The sequence below is a fragment of the Alligator sinensis genome, unplaced genomic scaffold (genome assembly GCF_000455745.1).
Source record: "Alligator sinensis unplaced genomic scaffold, ASM45574v1 scaffold199_1, whole genome shotgun sequence".
Classification (NCBI taxonomy): domain Eukaryota; kingdom Metazoa; phylum Chordata; order Crocodylia; family Alligatoridae; genus Alligator; species Alligator sinensis.
The window spans coordinates 2,681,803-2,706,788 of NW_005842008.1; the positions used below are offsets into that span (position 1 = coordinate 2,681,803).

The following is a 24,986-nucleotide window of genomic DNA, read 5'->3' on the forward strand; positions in this document are numbered from 1 at the left end:
CAGGTGTGTCATATTGGGCACCAAGAAAATGAAGGACATGCAATTGGTGTGCAGCTGTGAACACTCTCTTAGTATAGGATAGGCACCACCTGTGGCAGGGTTAGAAGGCAAGTTCATAAGGGTGCCATTCAGGTTTCTTAACTATGCTACCTCCCTTCTCTTGAAATTCTCTTGCTTATTAATTACATGCTTTCTAACAGCAATCACTGATGGAAGAGCTCAGCTCTACAAGCAGCTGACATTATGGCTCATGTGGTCAATAGAGCTTGTTCTGCCTTTCTGCAGAGGAGTGATTTTTAGCATGGGATATTCATGACAGGATACCTTTACATGTTATACTTGTTTTAAGAACAGGGCAGAAATACGCGGTTAAACAGCAGATATTCACTTAATGGTGGGAAAAGCATGGTATATGATTTCAAAAGAAAGAAGGATATTTGTTTTAATAGACGTTTATAACTGGCTATGCTGTGACGGCTGGAGCTGCAGAAAGACTTGTATTTGGATATGATAGCTATGGGAATATATGTGGCAGGAAGAACATCCCTATTGAAGGGGCACCCCTTTCTGGACAGGATATGACAAGTAAAAAGTAAGTACATCAAAGAATTTAAATGAAGTAAATGCTTGAGATTTGGTCATTGTAGATGTGATACGTGATCTATAGGAATTAAACTCAGGTCTGTTGGGCCTCTGGCACATGTTCATTTGAAGATGCCATGAGATCTGAACCCCAGTCCTAACGATCATACCTCCTGCCATACATGCATGGCAAGAGGTGCAATTTTGGGATTGGAGATCAAATCCCGGTCACATTCTTTCTACTTGCTAGTGCAAGGGGAGCTCACGATCATGTTCCCGGGCTCTCTCTGCACCAGCAAGATGAAAGCTGAATGCCTGTAGATCTGGGGCTGGAACAAACAGATTGTTGGCTCTGGCCCTGCTGTATGTTCAATTTAAGATACCATACAAACCAGCCATAAAAATGTTCCATGTCATATGTAGAAGATTTGTATGAATGGCTTGCCACTTTATGGTGCCTTGCATTTAGTGTATGTTTAGTGCCCTTGCCATTTATGCCACAATTAATGTATTAATCATGGAAGATTGTAATGTGTACAGGAAGCCTCAGGCACACATTTTATTTGGGTGCTTTTATACTAAAAGATATGAGTAAGAGGTGGAACTAAAAAGTGCGAGAGAGAGAATATGAGTCTTAGAAGCTATTGTAAATAGTTATGTTGCTGATTGGCCATTGGATTCGCATGCAGTGTTCTACCGAAGCATAAGGGTTTCCCATTGAAATAACTGCAAGTTTTGGGCTCTGCAATCTGAGTTGAGATTAAAACAGCCTGTAGTATGGAAAGTTGGTTGTTTTAGCATAACTCCTTCACTTTTCGTTTCAAAACATATTGCCAATTGCTATGTATTGTACTGTTTTTAGAAATAGCAAGGAAGTTCACAAGTATAATATGTGAAACATAGAAAGTGCTTTTCAAAGAGACTACTTTCTATCCTTCATAGATTCGTGTTCTTTTTGAATTCCTGCAATCTGGAAATCAAAGATCTTAAAATCAATTCAGTTGCCTTGTGTGTGTCTAGCTGTCCACAAGAGCAACTTAACTCTTTGGAAGACATCCAACTTTTTGCAAAGAACAATGGTATGTAGTAAAGAATTAAGAAGTTTTCGTCTTGGAAATATACACCAGTTTGAAATGTTATGCTCAGTGTTTGCTTCCTTACTATTAATTTCTTTGTTCAATCAATAAACTGAAAACATATTTTCTAGTTCATGTCCTGTTTAAAAGATGCATTTAGCAGAAATGTGATCACTTGTCTCTCTTGTCCCACATCAGACATAATGGGCCTAGTTTTCAGAGGCCGAAGTTTGTGATAAAGTGTTTGATTTTATTTTGATATTCTAAATTAGGATGTTATGACAAGTAGCAATTGTAAAGAAGCAGTGGCAACAGTTGTACTCCTTTTCAGAATATAAATGTAGGAAACTGAATCTAATACCTCTGTTATGTATTTTTGCAACTGATATAGGTGTGCACTGCAATTGGGAGCATAGTGTAGAAATACCTGAGCTAGTTTGGGTACTGAAAGCTGCCTAACTGCAGAAAGCAGCTAAGCTCATGAAGCCCACACTGAATTTCATGCTACATAAGTTGGATTGTTCCTAATACCTTCACTGGCTCATATACAGCTAGCTTGGGGATCTGTACTTTGCCCTGCAGTCTGCAGTGTAAACATAACACTGAGACATAGAAATACCAGCCTGTCATCCAGTGTAAAGAAGGCAAAGATGTGAGAACTTTGAAATGCTGATTAGAGAACAGTAGTAGGTACAAATGAGAAACCATTTATATGCTAGTCCACAGCATTTGGAGGGGTGGGATGGAGCCCAGAAGTGGAGTTCTGTGGGCATGAGGCAGGGAAGCTCTGATTCTGAATTAGTTCTTTTATTATAAAACAAATCCAGCAGACTGGCCAATCCTTCATGCTGAATAGAGTGGTAGGCATTTGGCAGGCAGTTGCTGGTTTCTGAGGTTTGTTCTTTTCAGTTTTTCTGTTTTGGTTAACAAAAATGGCTGCTTAGAGTTTGGGGAGGTTAACCTTATTTTGGCATATTTTTTCATTATGACATTTTGCTATGTTACATAATGAGCTGCTTATGCCTTTGTTCCTGTTTAAACACCTCAGCATGACCAGATTATGTACCTAAAACTCCAACCAAATATTTAAACTGTCCTGGGAGAATGTTTTAAGGTCTAAAACTGTATCTTAGTATGGCTAGCATTGTATTTGATATATTTGTTAAAACATACAAATTTAAACACATTTAAATGTGCTGACTAAAGCATACTGCATTGCACAAGAATGTTAAACTAGTGATTAATTTCAGCAGCATCTTAAGCACTAATATTATTTATATATTTTAAATATTGTTTTTGTGAGAAACAGATTTTGACCAATAATGAGTAATCAGCCTTGGGAATTTTGTTCTCTTAGATTCTTGCCTTTGTGTTTATAACTTGAATGTTTCCAGTTATACACTAAATCCAAAAGCAGCTGAGCTGTGCCCCACACTACCAGTTCCACCAAGGTAAGAAATACTGTTTATTTTATAGCCCCCTCTATAGAAAGGCAATTGTTTCAAAGACTGAAAGTCCTTCACATTTTGTATTTGACCTAATACGTACCAGTATTATTTTACTTTATTTAATATTCTTGGATTTATTCATAGATTTCATAGACATTAGGGCTGGAAGGGACCTCTGAAGATCATCGAGTCCAGCCCCCTGCCCATAGGGCAGGAAGTCAGCTGGGGTCATAGGGTCCCAGCAAGATAAGCATCCAGTTTGCTCTTGAAGGTGTTCAATGTAGGCGCTTGAACCACCTCCGGTGGCAGGCTGTTCCAGACCTTGGGGGCTCGGACAGTAAAGAAATTCTTCCTTGTGTCCAGTCTGAAACAGTCTTGTAGTAGTTTATGACCGTTCGACCTAGTCGTCATCCCTTGGGGCGCTCTGGTGAACAAACGCTCCCCCAGATACTGGTGGTCACCCCTGATAAACTTATAGGTGGCTGTCAGATCACCCCTGAGCCTGCGCTTTTCCAGGCTAAAGAGCCCCAGGGCTCTCAGCCTGTCATCGTAGGGTCTGCTTCCCTGACCTCTGATCATGCGTGTGGCTCTTCTCTGGACTCTCTCAAGCTTCTCCACATCCTTTTTGAATTGTGGAACCCAAAACTGGATGCAGTACTCCAGCTGTGGCCTCACCAAGGCCGAGTACAAGGGGAATTAATTTATGCTTATGAATTTGTGTGTGCGCTCATGCATGTGCAAAAACACGCTGTTCTCCTGTTCCTTGGGCTGAGGAACCAGCTCAGTAGGAAGCTTAAGTACATGCTTGCTTTTAATCTCATTGCCCCTTGAAGGCAGAATTGGACATTTGATGTTTACAAAGCTATGTAGCTGCTTCATTGCACAAAAGCGAGTACTTGGAAGTTGTGTGGAAAAAAAAAAAAATGGCCTATGGACAGTGCATGACTGTTATGTAACATGGATTGCAAATAGCAGATATTACATTTGCATTGTTGATCATTCTTATTTTCTTTCTGTATTAATGAATGTTCCAAAAGTAAGTTTTATTACATACAAGAGATTTCACAGTAAAAGCAAAAGTAGTCAAAGCAGTTTTCCTAATTCAGTTGTTTACATATTAGAGACATGCTGTACTGATTGATTAGTCTGACTTTTTAAAATAGAAATTAGAGTTTGTTTGCAATCTGAAAACCTTCCTGTTGACTGCGTGTGGCAGTGCCAAAAGCAGTCAGTTAAGACACTTGGCTAATGTTACCAAATAATATGTTTTTATACGCAAGTATTTGATTGGGTAATTCTATTGAGCACCTTGTAAATCTGATCACAACAGATTATTAAAAATGTTTCAGTATACTAAACATAAATTCGTGTGAATTAGAAATGTCTACTAATAATAATACTTGTATAGTCTACAGCCAAACCAACTATTGTTTTGATTCTACCTGTCCTTGTAAATAAAGCAAAACAAGACAGGATGGTATTTGAATAAAAGACCACGAATTAAATTTTAGGTGCTACAGAGAGTGTCCCAGGTAATTCAGTAAGTGGTGTTTTGACTCGGTACTACCTGAAAAGAAGTGTCCTAACACAGTGTCAATGTCACTATGTTATTAGAACCACATTTTCCAATGAAAAATAAAATCCAACATCCTGACCATTTGTGGTCATTCAGGCTTTCATGGTTCCTTTCCTGAGAGTAAGAGTGATGGTCACAATGATCTAGTCAAATTCCAGCTTGGCTGCATATGCTATACCTATATAAGTCTCTCCTGCAGTTTTGATCAGATACAAAGAGAATAATTTTGGGCATGTCTACATGTGTAATTAATGTGCAGCAATAAACTACAGCTCATGTCATGCCAGAGTTTATTGCTACTGGGCTCCATGTTTGTGTATGCTCCCAGGACCGCAGCACACTGAGCTGGGTCAGAGCAGCCCTGACTGGCAGAGGGCACAGCAGTCAGCCTGCCAGTCCAGGGCTGCTCCAACTTGGGTCAGTGTGTTGCGGAGGGGCTGGCTGGGGCATGAGGGTGCTCCAGTTTGGGGCTAGCTGGCAGGCAGCCCCAGTGCTGAAGCACCCTCGTGCCCCAACCAGCCACGTCAGCGCCTACATGTGAGTTGCTGCGGAGTAAAAAAACTCTGCTGTAGGATAGAACTTGTCTTTACAAGTACTAACCTAAGGAGGAGTTAGTTTACTCTGTCCTAATAGCACTGCACATGTAGATGCTGAGACATTTACTGGAGAGCTAATTAAGCAACCTTGCAGTAAGCATCTTGCATAGATGCACCCTTTCTGTTCTAAACTGTGTGCACTTTGCTGTTGTCTGGGGACCTGCTGCTTAATTTTACTCCAAAGGTGGCTGTAGGTCACTAAGTGGGTGAAATGGTTTCTGTGTGTTTTGGTTTAAATCTTGGAACATGCTTTGGGGCAATAAACCTAAAATTCAGACTAATAGTGCAAACTTGCCACAAACAAAAGCTGCTTACATTCTTTTTTTCTGCATTTAGGTCATAGAAAGGAATTATAACAATGTTTATTTAATTTATATTAAAAATATAATGTTACATTTTAACAGGGGGTTGATGGGGAATTATCCTTGTGTTGGGCTGTGGAATTGACCTCTCAGTGGAGAATCCCTTACTTTGTTTCTCTCTTTCATCTTTCAGCAAATCCTTCCCATTGTTTAATCGATGTGTTCCACAAAACCCTGAATGCTATTCACAGTTTGCATCTGTCTTGATAAATGTAATCAACGGAGTGGACATTTTTCATCACATTCTTAGTGGAATAATGGCAGGAAGAGATATTATAATAGGACTGTGTGTCCTTGCACTAGGTAACAATATGAAAAATAGGTTTATTTCAATATGTTAAATTAAAAAATATTAAAATATCATATTTCAAAGCATTGTGGAGTAGCAACTTCATTAAAAAAATTAAAAAAAGATTTTATATTTGCTGCACAGACAAGTTTTCTTTGTTAAAGGAAGAGAATTGCTGTTTGCCTTTGTAAAGCATTTAGGGTACGTTCCTATGAGTGGAAATGTGGAGTTCTCAGGGGACAAATAGCAGTGGCACATATATTTGTGCCACTGCTATTTGTCCTGAGGTGCAACCCTGTACGCGCACTGTGGCAGATTGCCCCGGCTGGGATAGGAGAGGCCCCAGCAGCTTTACTTAGGGTCCTGAGCCTCCGGGTGCAGCAGCAGGGGCAATCCGGCTACTTGGTGGCTGGCTGGTAGGCAGAGCATGGCTCTGGCTGGCCTGGCTTCCTTTCTGGCAGCACACGCTGCTGCTGTGTGTACCATGCCACTTGTTGCTGCAGTTTCTTTTTGTGTTTGTTTTTTTTTTTTTACACCAGGATCTCCTGGTGTCAAAAACACCAGACTGCTAATTAGTAGTGCAGTGAACATGTGCACCACATGTTGTTTGCAGTGCCGCAAAAGGGTTTGTGGCACTGCAAACCACACATGCACGCTTGTGGGGATGCGCCCTTAGCGTACCGGTTAAATATATTTCTCGAGAACTGTGCGGACATGTGTCTCATTCTGCATCATTTACTTATTTTTATCTGGTTCTATTAGAAACTATTGATAAAATTGTCATAAAAGCAAAATGTATCCTAGCTTGAGGCATGTTGTTAAAGGGATGGAAGTGGGGAGAGAATGATGCAATTCCATAGCATTCAAATCCTGGAAACTATAGTAAGTCCTAGTTAATTCACCACTCAAAATGGAATGCATAGTGGATTATCCAGTGGTGACCAATTATCAGAAGCTAATAATTGGGGGCAGAAAGAGAGATAGGAGGCTAATGAGGAATGTGAATAATGGCAAATTAAATCATAGAGATAAATTAACTCATAACCAAATTTAATTAGTTTATTGTTGTTTGATTAATGCAGTAGAATTTTTTTTATAATCTCAGGATTCCAAAGTTTACAAAATTTAAATAGTAAGCTAATATGAATAAGTATAGATCATTTGAAATTTAAAAAAATCAGTTTGCTGCTAAGTTAGCATGAATGTCTTATTTTTTATTTTCAGCTTTCTCTCTGATAATGGTTTTAACCTTCAAATTCATCACTACACTTTTGGTCCATATTTTCATTACGCTGGTTGTGTTTGGATTGTTATGTAAGTATAGTTGACTTAATTTTTTTTTCCTGCAGTCCAGTGAAACTATATAGACAGAGGGAGAAGGAAAGAGAAGAGAAAAACCCATAAAACCTCTGCTTTCTCAGGCATCTTTAGTAAGTTAAAATAAGCCAAGATCCTGCAGTCTGACCCACGATGGAACCTTGGCCTCCATATGGGTGCAAAGATCTGGTAATGTAGATCCAGCTATAGAATAACAATGTTGGGTCATTGTGCGATTTTTTTTTTTTTTTTTTTTTAAAGAAATCGTTTCTAGACATTTGGATATGGGCAATGCTAATGTTTCCAGAAAATTAAGTGTAACATTTTGTACTTTATCAGGAAAAAGTATAAAGAATGAGTCAAAGTTAGGTTTATCTCTTTCAACAAGTTTCGTAACTTCAAAAAGTTGCACTTTCAAAAAGCAACAAGTCAAACTTCATAATTGTTGAATTCAGAATAGCAAACTAGCATGTCATTTTTTACATTGTAAACCTAAAGTTCTCCATTCTATGCCATTCTACTACGTTCTTCATTTTAACCTGAATTCAAGAGGGGAAGGGCAACAGAACCATAAGATGTGCTGTGTAGGCACTGTCTGACTTGCCTTTAATGTTAACATTTAGCTTCTTGTGAAGTATTACCTGCATCTTTATGCACCTGTACTTGTTCTAGTTGTTTCAGGTGTTCTCTGGTGGTTGTACTATGATTATACTAACAGCTCCAGCATAGAACTGGAAACTGAAAAGGAAAATGTGAAGTTTTTACTTGGATTTGCTGTTTTATCTACAGTGATTACGGTAAGAAACTTTACAGAATAACCATTAGAGAGCATGGAATCTCAGATGTTGGAATGAGGTTATGTGTGTGTCAGCTGTATTGCGAAGTGCCATGTTTGCTCCATTTCCAAAACCAGATGTAGCATGATTGCTGTAGTGAAGCCCTACACATGGCCCAGTAAGCTCTGCCTTTCATCTCTGCTCTTCTCAGCAGAGTTTATGGGCAGGTAATCGGACAGCATAAGCACACGTTATAGTTACAACCGTGTAAGGGCACATGTTTTATTCAAACTTGAAATTGGATCCTGGAGGAGTTTCCTTGAGACTGTAGGAGTAATACTACCTTGAGGTGAGAGTTTTATCTTTTCTTGGGTTACAGTCTGGTGCATTCTGCATTCTTCTGCAGCCAAATCAATCAGCTTACACTTATTAAGCCTTTCCTTATTTTTATGGTAAAATTCATCTGCATTATGGAAGGTCAGTGCAAGGTCCTCCACAACATCTAAACTCATGCTAGGGCCATTTGATGAGCATACTACAGCACTGGTGCAGGAGAATGAACAGGACCTAGATCAATACAAATGTGAATTAGTGGACTAAAAAAACCCCTGCAAGAAATGCAAAGGAACCATAGGGGAAAGGAAGGATACTTGCTGCAGCCACAGGGTGTCCTGGCCTCAAGTTGTGACTGACTGACACCAAACTCCTGTTTCCAACACAGGGCCAAACTACTATGACTACATTGTTGAAGGAAACTTTTCACCATTTATTTATTTATTTATTTATTTGATTTTATATGCTACCTTTCCCAGCAAGGGCTCAGAGCTGCTTAACATAAGAGAACAGAATAACTTCTAAAACAGGAAAGCAACAAGAACAAAACTTAAAAGGAACTAGAATATTGATATAAAACAGAGGGCCTCCCTTCCCCCCAACCAATGTCTCATTGTAGCTTTGTGTGCTAACCACCTGCCTAAATAGGAAGGTCTTGCAATACCTGTGAAAGATGTCCAGACTTGGACTCTGGCAGGCCTCAGAGCCGAGGAACAACAGCTGAGAATGACCTCCCACAGGTTTTTGCCAAGTGGACCCAGTACACTGATAGTACTCGCTAGGAGATTGATTTTGGCTGAACTTGGGATTCACTGTGGGGCATAAAGCAGTTGGGAACCAATGCAGACTTTGGAGCACTGGAATTATATACTTCTGGCAACCCAAGCACATCAGAAGGTAGGCCGCCACTTTCTGTACCAGCTGCAGCTTCCGGATGATTTTCAAGGGCAGTCTTGCATGGAGCACATTACAGTAGCCTAGCATCAAGGTTACACAGGCATCGATGGTGGTGACCAGATCTGAATCTGAAAGAAAAGGTCACATCCTTCCGACCAGCTGGAGCTGGTGAAGGGCGCTTCTACCCACTGCTGCCAACTGGAAAACCAAGTGCAGCACACAATCCAAGAGTACTCAAGGCTACAAACCTGAGTGATGAGGGGAGGCTGCCCCATCAATGACAGGTGTCTTAATTCCCCCCCCCCCCCCCAAGTCGAGCAGTCTGCCCACAACCATGTCTTGTCTGGATTCAGCTTCAAGTGACTCGCCCACATTGAGTCCCCAGCTGCAGCTAGGCACTGGGAAAGGATTGAGACTGTAGGGCCAAGGTCAGAACAGGAGATGAAGACCTGGGTGTCAGTTTGTACTTCACACCAAATCTCCACTGTCTTGCCCAGTGGCCTCTTATACCCACTATGTCATTGTCCACTGTGTGTTCACCAATAGCTTGTTGCATGGGAATTTAGTCACAATTCTATTAATATTGGGTCTGTAAAACAAAATGCAATTCATACAATACACGTTTGTATGTTCTCTTTACAATACAAACACTGGGCTCTGAACCTTTCCTTTGGAAATAAAATAATAGGAAAAGTTTTGTTTGGATGCAAATTTAATCCAGTACAATCCATTGTCATTTGTAATGCTCTGGAAGCATCCACTGCTCCAGGTTGCTTTTCTTAATAGAGCATCTGGTTTCTTTATTGTGCAAGCTAGAAAAGTAGTGAAGCAGCTGCCACTGTCTGTGTTTATTGTTTTATAGTTTCTGATGTGCTCTGTGCCTGTTTAGATGTTGTTTACAGTTCCTTGTTAAAGATCAAGGGCATAGGAAGTTTATTGAAAGTAAGTTATTTCTTCAAACAAGGAGCAATTTTCTGTGCGTGTATCTGCATGCATATAACTGACAAATCAATTTCCAATGCTTCAGTGCTTCCCAGCATAAGGCCTGATTCTGCTTCCACTGAAAACAACAGCAAAATTCTCAGCTAGCCGAATCAGAAGTGAGATTTAAAGCCAATTCAGGGCTTAAAAATCCATTCAGATTTCCTGGTGTCTTTAAAAAAACATTTTAATGCACACTTCTTTTTGGAAAAACGTTCTCATGCAGTGCCTTCTCGGAATCTGTAACACCCCATACCCCTCTCCCAAAATTGAAGAACTTGTAATAATTTAAAGAAAAAATAAATAGAGAACTGTTTTTCCTTGCTTTCTACAGGTTGTTCTACTTGTCCTCATATTTGTACTAAGAAAGAGGATTCAGCTGACTATACAGCTCTTCCAGGTTGCAAGTAAAATAATTACCAAGATCCCTTTTCTGCTGTTCCAGCCATTTTGGACCTTTCTGATTCTCATTTTCTTCTGGGTATTCTGGGTTGCTGTGCTACTTAGCTTAGGAACTGCAGGTAAGCAGCTGTGTTTTCAGTAGTCCTGGATGTATACTAGGCAGGGTTTTTTAAACTTTTCAGGATCTATTGGTGTTAGTATTTAAAATGTGCTATATCTTGTATTATAGCAGCACTGCAGTAATGTTTTCCCTTTACTGAATCTGTGTCCTAGATGTCTCCTACTGCAAAATTAACTGTTGTTTTGCAGGGCAGATAGAGTAAAAAATGTTACAAAGGAGAGAAATGTTAATACTTTTTCACAGAGACTTCACTTTTTTCTTTCTGGGTTTGGTTGAAATCGGAATAATGTTTTAGATTATTGAAACAAAATGCATGCTTACTGTCTGTAAATGAAGAGTATAAGAGAAAGGAAGAGAGTTTAGGTTTAGAGCACTTGTTATGAAACAGGTGATTTCCATTATGGGAACACCAGGAAAGTAGGCCCCATTGTGCCCCGGCCCCCCCTTCCCTCCACACAAACGCATGCACAGTGTAGAAGGAGTTAAATTGCTTTGGAGAACATTGCTGTGAGAATTTCTGAAATGGTATCTGGCAGGGGACTCAGTACCTAGGTTTCTCCTAAGCTGTACTCATCAGTGTCATGCAGGTGCATGACATGCCTCTGCTGTACAGGGGCATTTTCTACAGCAGAAAATATTTACTTTCAGGGAACCTTTGAGCCCCTCTCCCTGTCCTGCTCTCTAGTTGTGCACGTGCTCACTCTCTCATATGCAATTAATGTAAAGAGGTAAAAATGATGGATGTGGGAATGAATTAAGAGGGGGAGAGTAAAACTGAATATATAAACCAAGAGGGAAATGAGAGTGAGACATGGAGCTCATAGATCTTAAGCTTAGGCAGTTGTTGCACTTACCAGAAGACATTGCTCATGAAGTATTCATAGATGAAGACTTAAAAGCAAAGGGTGTGGTATGGGAATTAAGATGAAATAAAAAAAAATACCTCTCCTCCAACTACAAGGAAACCACATCAATACAATTTTCATTTCTAAATCTCAGCCAAATATGTCCCAGACTGGTAGAGACTAAAAAGACATCCTCATCATATGGGGGTATAAGTAAAACAAGATGGTGGTCTCAGTAGAAAACAGCGGAGAAGTGTGCATTAGAAGTATATATTGCTCTTGCTATACATGCTTGGTAAAGGAGCCAGCAACAAGGAGTTCCCTTCTCCCTTCACTACCCCATAAGGTCTGAGATGCCATTGATGTGGCAGTGGGGAATCCTGAACTGTTATTGTTTGTAATGTACTTATTCTGAGGATAAAAGGCTTTGCATTCCTATGCTATAGAGCCAGCAAGTTCCAGGAGCATAGCATAGCATTTAATAAGAGCAACACAAAAATATTCACAGTTGACCATGTAGCCAATTTATTCAATGTATATAGCTGCCATTTCCAGGCAAATAAAGAATGAATATATTTTGGCTGAACAAGACTAGGCAAGTGTCTAGAGCATTTCTTTTATTTTAAAAGGAAAAGAAGAAGAAAAGTATCACTGCAAATGTATTGGCTCTGGCTTAGATAGTAATGAAGGCAAAAAATAAATAGTGGATATACAACCTGAGGATACAGGGGGAAATGTTTACATGACATACAAAGATGAACTACAAAGGGGAAAACAAACAGTTAAACCAAGAGATGGAGATTAAGTCTGCCAGAGGCACAGATGCAATAAACCACCTGCAGAGATGTTGATATTTTGGAGGGATGACACTGTGGTGCTACATTATGAGACTCTAGTTATTTTGGCTGATATAGCACAAACAGTTCGATCTTACTGGGCAATTGTGTCCTGTTCCAGGCTTTACAATGAAGTTAAAGAACATACTATGTAGATAAGAATGTGTTATGATAAAAAGTCATAAAGGGATGAACGTGGAAGCATTACTTGAAGCAATGCATTATGAGATTCTCACCTCCAGAACCACCTAAAACCGGGAAGGCTCCCCAGTAGGAGGCTACCATATTGGAGGACAGGTTGGCCTCCTCTGAAATGTCAAGAAAGGAGACCAGCATAAATGAAAATATCTAACCTCCCAAGGAGAAATCTCATAAAAATAGCCATATAGGTTGCTGGTAGATGTTATGATTGATTGTCATTTTAAAAAAAAGTGTATTTTAAATTCCTAGGATCTGCTAGTTATTGTTTCGTGGGGTGGAATTGATGGAGGATGAGAGAGTAGAAACACATTATGCTTTCTCACAGAGACCTTGTTTTTGGTTGCATGTATTAAGGGAAAAAAGATGTCATGACTCATTTGGGCTATGAGGGTGCAGTTGCTGTTTGCATAATGGAAGAACAGAACACCAACATACTTGGCTGTGACTTATGAATATCTCATAACTCTCAAACTCCTTGTTGTATGAACTTTAGAGCTTTTTAGAGCCCCTCATTTGTTTTGGCATTGCTAAGACACTAATCACTTTTTTTTTAAGCATTGGCCATTGACATTTTCCACATTTAGATTTAATAAAATAAAATTTCATCCAATCATCTTTATTGTTACTAGAGTGTCCCTGTGAAAATTCTTTTGCATATTGAGCATTTCCTGACATTCAACTCTGCATAAATATTTAAGAATTCTTTGGCATTTCTTGTAGCATTTATGGCCACTAATGTTTCAAAACTAACACACAGATTCATGTTACCTAATTTTACTACAGTTACTGTAATCTTTGCAGTACCTGAAGGATAGATCCAAATGCAAATCCAGTAAAGTTGTTCAGCAATACTTACATAAGGAGCAATTCTTCTTACCCTTGAAAAGAGTAATTACCTCTCTGTCTTTTCTTCATAGTCTATTTCCAAGCTGCTGTTGGATGAAGGGAACTTGCAGACTGACTAACAGAAATCCCAATAGCTTCTTGGAAGATATCACAATTCAGTACAGACTGGTCCCAATTCTGAAAGATGTGCCACTAATTCCTCACTAGCAGAATGCTGTGTTTGGAACTAATAATTAGGGACCACTGTAATTTGGGCTTCAAGGGATTTCAGAGGAAAGCCTGAAATTTAATTTTTCCCTTTAAAGCTCCCAAAAACTGCAATCTGGTCAGAAATGGCCTGAAACTTCTGGGGAGAGGGAAGGCAAGGAAAAAAGTTTTAAAAAAATTTACCTGAAGCATGGAGAAGAAAGGCAGAAGAGCCTCAGAAACATTGTGGAAGCCCCAGTTGTTTCCAAGGACAGCCTAGTACAGGCTGAGCCCCTGCTGGGGCTCAGCCAGTCAGGTTGTTCAATTCCCCACTTTGGCAGGGAGTTTAAAAGCCCTGTCCAGAACAGAGCAGGTAAGCACCCCTTGCATTAGGGGCTGCGGCCATAAGCAACAGCCTGTGTGCCACGGTTCAGTAGTAATCCCCATGGTAGGTTCCCTCAGCCAAAGGCGTGGGAGAGCTGGCCCTGAAAAATGCATGAAATTGGCTCTGGCAAGCCTGCAAGGGAGCCTGCTTTTCTCCCAATCAGAGCCTGAATTACAGTGGTCCCTATTAATAGGACACCTGTAGTCATGACCTGAAGAAAAAATGAAGTAATAGGATAAGAGAAGTAGGCTGAAAAAGTATCTATGATGTCCATAAAGCAAAGCAAGTCTGTTCCAGGAAGGCCAATATTTGGTAAGCAGGAGGGATTAATGAAAAGGTAAAGTGGGCTGAAAATTTGGCTTCTAAATCAAGCAACTTTGGAGAAGCAGGTGTTTCTGAAATTCCTCACCACCTAGGGAGGGGGTGAAAAAAAGACCTTTCATAAACCTGCTGGGTGGACTCCCCATCAAAAGTTGGGATGAGAACATCCCTTTTCTATCTCTCTAAACCAGTGGCTTTTAACCTGTGGTCCATGGGTGCCTGGGTGTCTGCAGACTCTATCTAAGGGGTCCATGAAAGATGATTATGATCAATGAAAAGTATGTGAATACTGACACTTACAATTTAAAGGGGTCTGTGCCACCATTAAAAATTTTTAGAGGTCCTCAGATGAATAAAGCTTGGAAACCACTGCTCTAAACTATTGATTTTGAGTGGAAGAGCAGTTTCCTGACCACTCGCCAAAACAGGTTGGCTTAGAATATGTCCATTTTCCTCCTAGAACTATGGAGTTACAGTCATTGGCCTCAGGGGTCGGGGGAAGCAGAAGAGAAGGTGATTCTGGTGTTTTGCTAGAGACTTTACAGAGGAGCCGAAGAAGGTTAATTATGGCTGAAAGAGTAAAGTTCTGTTATGTGAATATGGAAACAAATCCCAAAGAGATGCTTTTGCTTTTGCACAATTTTTCCTCTCTGAAAACACTTTGTCTTCTGCTAGCCATTCCTCTAAGCATTTTTTTTCTGTCTTGTGGAGTAAATGTCAAGCAGTGGGTGTATATTGTAAAGTCCCTTACACAGCAGAAAACTCATGGTTAAAGAAGTCTTATATTTTTGTCACTCTTAACATAGATGAGAAGGCCAGTGTGTCTTTATAGACACTTTTGAAAGTAAGGTGTCTTACAGAAGGCCATATAATCTCACTGCATAGTAGTAATGTCATGTTTTATGATAATCTTAGTCATGAAGGAATCAGATGTGTCAGTTTTAGCACAGGCAAGAACATCAGTCAGTGGACATCAAGTCAGTGTAGTCTGAGGATGTAGAATTTAACACCGTTTTTATTAAGATCTAGTACAGGGCTGTTAGCATAGTTGCCAATAGTTGTAAGTCTCAAGCCTTTAGCCACTTACACATTCTCACTGTAAAACCAGAATAAGTATTCATTTTATAAGTGACTACACACACATTAATGTAGGTACAAAATAATTGTTGTTTCATTTTTCTAAATCACAAATCACTTTTTAATTAGGCTTTGTTATTCTTCTCTTCACATCATTACATTATAGTACATAAAAGTCAGACAATGGCTGTTAATGATTCTGATGAAAGAAAAGTAGGCTGTTGCCACAAAAGCTTATGCTTCTCTGAATGAGTTAGTCTTTAAGGTGCCATCCTGCCCTGCCTTTAGCCTGACTTCAGACTAACACAGCTACCTTTCTCTAAATTTTAAATCAGAAAGCAGTAGTAACAGCTCCTATCCACTAGATGCCCTCAAAGAGGTTTGAGAAACAGGATTTTGAATTGTTCAGATGCTTTCATCTTTCCTTACTGCTTGAACCTGTTACATTTGTCAGAGATGTTGTATTAAAAGATTGTTGTGGAAATTTTGCAATACTTTTGCACTAGTGGCACAGAGCAAAGAATTGGTCATTCTAGTTCCCAGTCCTGTGTTCTTGCTATTAAACAACTGTTCCACTGATCATTTTAAGCGCTGTCTAGCCAGTCTGATGCTTAGCAACAGCTAGGTTCTGTCACCCTTACCCAAATTGCCCCAAATCCAGCAAAGCACTTAAGTGATTAGCTGGATCAGGTCTATTGAATAGTTCCTCACTGTGCAAGTCATCTATTGATATGAATTATGTAGTAAACTGCTATTCCTCATAACTAAGGGTGTCAGAATATGGCTCAAAAGGAATTACGATTGGCAGAAATACAGCATTGTGCTATGCTGTACTTAATCTATTGCCTCTTATAAATTATTAAAACTAGATTTCTTTTTTAATCATGTACATCAGTCCAGCTGATTTGAGCACATGCCTGGGGGACTGACTGGCTTGCTATACTAGTGCTCTCAAAAAAGGCAAAAGGGGCAGTATCACTTTAAATTACATTTCTTATTAGTTGCTTTCTTTACCTTCTAGATTCTACTTGAAACCATTAACATTACTGTAAATGTGGAATATACAAGAACAAAAGACTGTGCAGTTCACAATTAGGAATGTATATATCGCTTAAATAATTACCAGTTTAAACTCCTCTAATTATATTGATTAAACAGTTAACTGATAAGACATACTGCACACGTGGGGCAGGTCCTCCCCCTCCCCCATTCTCTGCAGAACTTCCCTCCAAGTGGAACCGGGCACCCCCCTGCCCCTTCTCTGCCCTGGTGCAGCAGCAGCATTTCCATGCACCTTCTCTTGCTGCAGCCTGGGTGGGGACTGGCCCCATGTATGCACTTTGTGTCCTGTCCCTGCTGCTCTACATGCATGTGCGGGGAGCCTGCCCTGGACTGCTCCAGTCTGGCTGCTGGCTATGCGGTGCTGCTGCCCCCAGCTATACTGTGGAGGGCTGGCTCTGATCTGCTGGGACTGGCTACAGCAGGGTGGGAGGGGCAGGGAGAGCAGGAGGCAATGGCAAGCCGCACAGCCCATGGGAAGCCATGGACCCAGCCCACTGACCAGCTGTAGCAACATGGTGGGGGAAGGAGGAGACAGAGCTGCAGGCTGCAGTGGACAGGCAGGGCTTCTTTTAGACTGCTCGCTCCTTCAGTGGGTACTAGTCCCCTTTCCCCTATTCTTCCTTCCCTCCATCCTGCCATCCACTTGTGCGCGGTGAGGAGGTGGAGGGGGTGCCTTCCTGGGGCACTATGCTGCTTTCCTTCCCCACATGACTGCATCTGACACTAAATGGTAACTGTAATGTATTACTGGTATAAATATACTTCCCGTTTAACCTTTTACCACCCTATTGACAGTACTTTTTTTCTTTAAGTCAGTTCCATTGTTTCACTTGATGCATTAGTATGTTTCTAATACATGGGAGAGAGGAGAGAGAGTGAGAAACATTTTTAAATATAAAGAAATGTGAACGTGTAGTCCACAAAAATTGCAGGAAATTGAGAGTCAGGTGTATAATAAAAAAGACCAGTGATTCTCAACCAGGGTGCTTAAGCATCTGAGTCACCTTGAGATGTTTTCAGGGATGATGTGAAGTGCCATGCAACGTTAGTATTGTTAGGTGTACAGACATGATTCACAAGATAAACCAAGAGATTTCAAATAGATTTCACTTTCACATAGTGTTAAAAATATTATAACCTGTCTTGGTCTTTCTGAATAAAAGAATTGCTCTACTATTTTTCTGTAGTCAAAAAAGGAGTGAAAACTAAGATCTAGCACTTTCCAAGGAGTGCCTTGAGCCTAATGAGAGGGGTGCCCCCAGACTAAGGAGGCTGAGAACCACTGCAATAGTCAGTAGACTAGATCTGAACTTGAGAGCATTCTGGTTAGGGGCTCTTTCCTCTCTCTAAGTCCATGTGACTTTTGGAATTGTGTGGCCAGATGAAATCATATTCCTGCATTTGAGTTCATAGATTGGAAGGGGCTAGAAGGGACCTCACAAGATTATTGGGTCCAGCAGGAAAGACAACTGGGGTCAGGTGACCCCAGCAAGCTGACCGTCCAGTCTCCTCTTAAAGATTTCCAGGGCTGGTGATTGCACCATGTCTGGAGGGAGTTCATTCCAGTCTGGACACCCTAACTGAAGATCTTTTTCCTTGTGTTAAACCTGAAACAGTCTTCCAGTACTTTGTGGCCATCACTCCTGGTTTTCCCCAAAGGTGCCCTGGGGAACAGCTGTTTGCTGAGCCCTTGCTGTATTCCCCTGATATAGGGGTAAGCTGCTACCATGTCCCCTCTCATCCTTCTCTTTTTTTAGGCTAAAGAGACCCAAGTCCCTCAGCCTTTCCTCATATGGCTTGCCTTGCAAGTCTCTGATCATACAGGTGGCTCTTCTCTGGACTCTCTCAAGCTTTTTCACATCCTTGTTGAAGTGCAGTGTCCAGAACTGGATGCAGTACTCCAGCTGTGGTCTTGCCAATGAAGGAGCTATTTTATGTTGAGAGTCTTGTGGACAATGTCTTCCCTTTTTCTATTTATCACTTCATAGCCAGCAGCAGTTTGAACCCCTGTGTTGACTAGCAGCTGTCCCATAGGGGGGAAAAAAGAGGTTTGAGGTAGAGGCACTCAAGCCTTCCTTTGCTGCTTTGTCCCAGCCCAGGACTTGAAGCTAAATTTCCAGGAGCCTTTGATCCAATGTCTTCTGAGCTACTTCCTATTTAAGCCCCCATTCTTTGGCCTTACTACAATTCCTTCCTTGGACTTACCTTTCACTCTCAGTCACTGCCTGCAACATAGACCAGTTCCAATTTGTCACATCTCTCCTTTGCTGTTTCTATCCCAGAGCTCCTCTCAGTTACACAGATGCTTTCTACTGCCAGGCCTTCATTTGTCCTGCGTTGGAGGTTGATCCTAACCCTTGACTATCTCAGTCACAGTGTCCTGGTTTCCCTGCTAACTCCAGTTAACTGTGTCTTTGTTTTGTGGGATGTGCAAACCCCATCACAGTCCTTTTTAAAACTTTGTCTCTAATTTGGTGTCTGAATTTGAGTCCTCTCAAATGTCAGCTATCACAAGTGCTGCTGGTCCTAATGCCAGTATATGATAGGAGGAAGTTTTTGCTCCTCTAAAATGAATAGTGGTTACTTGACACTCTACAAAATAAATAAATATAGAATCCCATGTTGATTCTATAGAATTCAGGCTCTGCAATGTCTTAGCAGAATGCTTTGTATTTTCTACTCTTTTCAAAACCAGACTGCTTTTTGCATGGTCTGAGCTGTTGGCAGAGTTCAGCACAGTTCTCTAAATCTCTGAAAGCTGGTTACTTGACCATTTGGATCTTCTATTTTGCCAAGAAGTTTCCCCACCAAAGTGAGGTTTATAAAATATTAGGCTATCCGCTGCTGAAATTTTAGGATTCTAATTTGGAGCGATATACATATATTGTGACTTAGTGTCCAATTAATTTTGCATCAGATGTATCTGCAAATCTGTTGAGAATGCTAAACAGATGAAAATGCATGTGACAACAGCAGGCAACTGTTTGCAGCCACGAAAGAGAAAGAATCGTGAAACTGGCTAGTTAATGTGCTACACCTGTTCTCAATGTTTTCCTTGTGCTGTTTGCAGTTCTATAATATTTATAGCATCTGTGCATTTTGTAGCTCTGGGGCACCTGATCCTTTTTTCAGCTGTGATGCACCTGATTTCTATGCTGCCATGCCAATACTTTATCCCCCCCACCTTCAGAAGCTAACTCCTTCAGAGCAGTAGAAAGCTTATAGCCCATTTCTGCAAGGGACTTGAGCACACTGAAGTCAGTGGAACTACTCAGATATTTTTAATTAGACACCTTCTTAAATTTTGGCCTATAAGATCAAGACAAACCTAAGTAAAAGTTGCAATGCTAGAAGGCCAGGAGAGATGAGAAACTCTAGGAGACTGGAGGTAACACACAAATATTGGCACCAGATGTAATCATGCAGATAGGCATGGAGCTCACATGTGTTCTGAAAAAGCTTATAGGGGCCTAGAATATTGAGTCATGTTGATTGCTACTTTATCAGGATCATGTTCTACTGTACGGCAGAACCAGAAGTGATCTTGTTGTAGTGTAAGGCATGTTTTCATAAGTTTATGTCTGGCAGAAGGATAGAATGCTATGTATAATATACAAGATTGGAGTGCTGTAAGAGATTTCCATGTTATATAGGTGTAACCTGTAGTACAGTGGGGAGTAAAACTGTCAGAGGGTGGCAGTGCTGCAGCTAAACCAGGAGTAAAAATCAAGTCCTAAGACAGGGCTGCACAACTTAGGGCCCATGGGCTGCCTGCCCACATAGACTGCAGGATGCTGTCTGGGGTCCACTTGCCCCATTGCTCCATCTGTTGCTGTTGCCCAGGTCCCCCTCCCTCCTCTGGCTTCCACTTCCTGACCCCAGCCCTGGGAGTGGGGTAGGACAGTCCACAACGCTCAGGAAGCCCCCATGCATCACAGGGGCACTGGCATGGAGCAGTTAAGTAGGCAAGGAGCTGGTAGCAGGGGGCTTAGATAGTGTTTGGTCTCCAACCACTCTGTAGCTGGATAGACAGCCCTGTCAAAAGGTCCTTGACAGTCCCTCTACACTCACCTACCTTAATTGTGAACTCTAACCCTGCCCTGCCCGCCCTCTCCATGGAAAAAGGAAAGCCACAAAAACTATTCAATTAAAAGGAAGCACGGAAACTTAAGAGGACAATGCCAAAAGCTTTCCTGACTGCAATATGAAGCACTTAAAAGTGGACAGTATTTTCTGACTAACAAGAATGGGGAAATCGGTTCTGAATTTAGCGCTCGTTAATCAGTGGTTGTTTTTTCCTGAGAATGGAATTGCTAAACTGAGGAAAATATGTTTCCGTGCTCCTAGGCATCCCAGCCACTTAAAACTTCCTGCAACTTCAGGCATCAGCAAAAAAAAACCAACAGCTACCCCGTTTGAGTATACATCATGAGTTTGCAAGTCCCAAAATATAGCTCAATGTATTGTATTGCAGAGCTCTTTGGCTGGGAAGTATGTAAGGGCGTAGTGTGGGGCTACAGATTCAGAGGAACTATTCAAAGCCCTGCTGCAAGCATGGTCAACATCTTGGAATTATAGAATCATACAGTTAGAAGGGTCATTTAGACCAGCTTCCTACACTAACGCAGGATGTGGATTTCTAAGCCTATCCAACCTATTTTTAAAAACATCCAGTGTTGTAGGATTTTACCTCCAAAGGTTGGAGACACTTCACACAAGAGTTGCTCAAATTAGATTTGCAGCAGAGTAATAAATTTGAGAAAAATATACATGTTGGTCAGACTCTGCCAAGTATAGAGGTTAAACAATGAGGCATTTAGGCCCTTCCTAACTCCTTATTATCAACGTATTATTATTATTAACACATGCAGCAGTGTCAAAAATCAGTGAATTACCCATCTGTTGTTATGTGACTGGAAGAACAATCTTCTGCAGGTGAATTAGAACCCTATTCTGAGGCTGTGTGCAGATTCCTTAGCCTGTGTGACCAGGTACATTGGAGTGACCAGGAAAGGTTGTTGGTTTTTTGGCCTGTCTCAGTAGGATATTTGACCCTTCAAAGGTTGTTTTGTGACATCTTTTATCAGAGCAACTGTGTAGTTGGGAGAGATGTTGAGCAAGCTTTCAGGCACAAAGCACCTTTCTTCAGACCTGAAGAAAAATATTTTCAGCCATAAAGCTTGTCCAGTATCTCTTCCAGATATACAGTTGTCCAATAAAAGATACCACAAAAAAACCTTTGCTAATATTTTTGGACCATAATGGGTACAACAACACTCCAATCCAACTATAACAATGGTGTTCAACCTTTGGCCCACCAGCCAGATCTGGCCCATGGAGCCATGCCATCCAGCCTATGGGTCTCCCAATGGTCCAGAAATTTGGGAGCAGGGGAACACAAATTAATGCTGCCACCACTCCCCTGCTCCCAAATTTCTAGAGGCCCTTGAGCCAGATGACATGGACCTGTGTGCTACGTTGTGCTGACATGCAATCAGGCCAACATAAGGGGCCAGGCCAGATCCAAGCATGTGGGACCAAAAGGTTGAGTACCACTGAACTATGGAATAACCAATGTATGAGCAGAAAGTAGTAGCTGGCTGTGTTAGTTGGAAGTCAGGCAAAAGACCCCCCTGTCGTTATCATAGTCTCACCTGTACAGCTGAAAAATAATATAAAGCATGATAGTATCATCTGACTTGTGTTTTCAAAGTAACCACAGACAGAAAAAGGCACCAGTTGAACACAATACAAACCATTAAGGAAAAGCACTTTTGACCTTTGACTTCTCTACATGGAAAGGTAATAGAACAACTCCCCTTACTTAGTAAATAAAATGATCAATGCCATCCACACACTGGCATGGCTGGTATTCAGCCAGCAGAGGGCAGTGGTATACATGCACATAAAAGCAGTCAATCAAGTGAAGGCAATGTTCTTATTGTTAGTTATTATTTCATACGGTACTGACTTGTGAGTGTAAGTGTGGAATTACAGTTTGATACAGACGTTTCTTAATCTGGCCCCTGACATCCTGTTATCCGGATGGTGCTGGGCCTGATCTTGGCATGCAGTGCTGAAGGATGGTGCACACCCCAGAGCCCAATCCGGGCATGAGGGACCAGGCAGAGGCAGTGCAAGGCCCCAGGAACTGATCCTGGTGGGGAGATGGGGGCCACACACCAACCCTAGTTCACAGGGTCTATTCCTGCCCCCAAACTGGCCCTGCATCCCTCTGGCCTGCGAGGCCTGAAGGTTGAGTACCACTACATTATGACAATTACTTGCATGTCAGAAATGTTCAAAAGCAGGAGTTGTACCTCAGGAGAGCATGCTTAGCTTTGCTACCAAATAACAAAACATCTCTTCAGAATAAAATAGAGGCTGAGAAGACCTTCATTTATCGTATCCACTGTACCATTTGCTCATTTGCCCCGATAAGGGGTTATAATTGAAGGGAGAGCATGTTTAGCTAGCTGTGTGTCATGGAATCGCAGAGCAGTCGATATCTGCTGCAAGAATGAAAGGATGTGAGAAATAGTCTGAGTTTAGAATAAGAGAAAACTGTACAGTGCATCTGGTAAAATGTACTTTGGTGTGTGGAGAAGTGTTCTGCTTGAAGAGTCTCATAAAAAGAAAAATAACTGTTGTGGGTCTGTACTCTGAGGGAGAAGGATAGGTAGGGAAAAGACAGTTGAAGCACCAGAGGTGAATTTTCTACTTTGTAAAGTAACTTGAATTTTCACAGGTCTAAAAATTATTAGAAAATACTGGAAATAGTGATAGCTGAGTGAGCATCCTTACAGCGGTGCACAGTACTCATTTTCCAAAGTCAGCACTGACCTAACCTGCTTAAAATAGGTCATGCCTCATTGTATTGCTTACCTATTTAGATAAAACTAAATTCCTTGCAGAAAATGAAACAGCTTTAGGATGCATCTCTGCTATCTCTTCAACAAGGATTGCCCTAAGCAGCAATGACCCATGTATGGTAGAACTTGATAGCTGGGACCAGCTGCACCATATTATGGGATGTGACTTGATCAAGGGAACTTTCAGAATAAGATCTACCTGAACTGGGAAAAAATGCTTATTTTATGGTATCTGATCAGTCCCTCCTGGGGTTTTTTTTTCGCCTCTCTCTCATGATTCAAAAATAGCTTGCATTCTAATAATTTAAAAAGGATGAGTTATTCGCAATACTAATCCTGCAGGGGTGAAAAACACCATTATCTTCATTTATTTGTCTCCAGAGTTCAACCTAAAGCGTATGATAACCAAAAACAGTAAACATGTTCTCATAACATGTTATGGAGACTTTTAAAGTACATTAAAATAATGTCATAATTACGTGGGGAAAATGACTCTTATGCTAGCTTACACATGTGTAAATTGAGACACAGAAGTTTGAATTTGTCCAAAATTAGTGGTAGTGCCAGGAATAAAACTGATGATATGCTAGAAGTTAATGCTGAGAAATATAATTTACAGCGAATTACACACAACTCCAGTCTTGTGTGAACACACGTCCTCAAAGTTGAGCAAGCAGAAAAGAGAGATAATTCCAGATGTAATTACCCTCCATCCAGAATGTGCTGTCTCCAACCCTGCTCCTTTCCAAGGCTATCTCATGCTCTGGCATTGTAAATAGGAGTGCCTAACCTGATCAAAAGAGTTGGGCTAGCATAGTGTGTTGGGGAAGACTTGTAAGTCATGCATTTTGACTTGTGGCATAGGCTTTTGTGTAAAGCTACACTTCGTATAAAAATATGCATGCCATATTGTTACCAACAGAATGAAGCAAAAAAATGCTAACATAATTAGATATGAATGTGTCTAAGTGTTGCTTAAGAAAGCAAATGATGCTAACAACCTTAACTTCTACAGATGTTAAAAAGGCAATATAATTCACTTTTGGATTGCATTTTATATTTATGCCTGTATTAGATGTTTTACAAACTAACTGGTGGTATACTTTATTGTGTTTTGTTTCCGTGTGTGTGTGTGTGTGTGTGTGTGTGTGTGTGTGCGCGCGAGCGAGCGGCAGGCAATTATTTCAGGCAGAGGGCCACTTACACAGTTTTGGCAAGCTGTTGAGGGCCATGTGGGTAGCCCCGCCCCGCCCCGTCCCTTGACAGGTGCCCTGGTCACCTTCTTGGGATCAATGTCCCAGGGCCAGCACCGGTGGGGCCCAAAGCAGGGCACAGGCTGGCAGGGGTCTGTGGAGCCGGGCTGGGCTGCACCAGCAGGGAGAGGGGGGAGCTGGCTCAGCTCCATAGAGCCCCGCTGGCATGGACCCTGTGCTTCTGCCACCCTGCTCTGGGCCCCGCCAGCACTGGCCCTGGGACACCAGTGTGGGCCCTGTGCTCCTGCTGGCTCCCACACTGGCTCACTCCCAGTGCCCCGCAGCCCCGCGGTACAGGTGGGGGGCAGTATGCAGCCCCAACCCCTTGCTCCCCAGCAGGGAAAGA

At 41.3% G+C, this 24,986-nt stretch overlaps 1 protein-coding gene across 4 annotated transcripts in view; it reads left to right on the plus strand.

The window, feature by feature from the left end:
* Positions 1 to 452: 452 nt before the first annotated feature.
* Positions 453 to 24,986, plus strand: part of SLC44A3 (solute carrier family 44 member 3) — a 59,187-nt gene continuing 34,653 nt past the window's right edge. For all 4 annotated transcript variants that reach the window (XM_025201884.1, XM_025201887.1, XM_025201885.1 and 1 more), the window contains exons 1-7: positions 453 to 592; positions 1,525 to 1,661; positions 3,016 to 3,109; positions 5,774 to 5,943; positions 7,154 to 7,243; positions 7,919 to 8,043; positions 10,568 to 10,754. In XM_025201884.1, the coding sequence (XP_025057669.1) occupies positions 579 to 592; positions 1,525 to 1,661; positions 3,016 to 3,109; positions 5,774 to 5,943; positions 7,154 to 7,243; positions 7,919 to 8,043; positions 10,568 to 10,754 (817 nt within the window). In that variant the 5' untranslated portion in view covers positions 453 to 578. The remainder of the gene's footprint in view (positions 593 to 1,524; positions 1,662 to 3,015; positions 3,110 to 5,773; positions 5,944 to 7,153; positions 7,244 to 7,918; positions 8,044 to 10,567; positions 10,755 to 24,986) is intronic.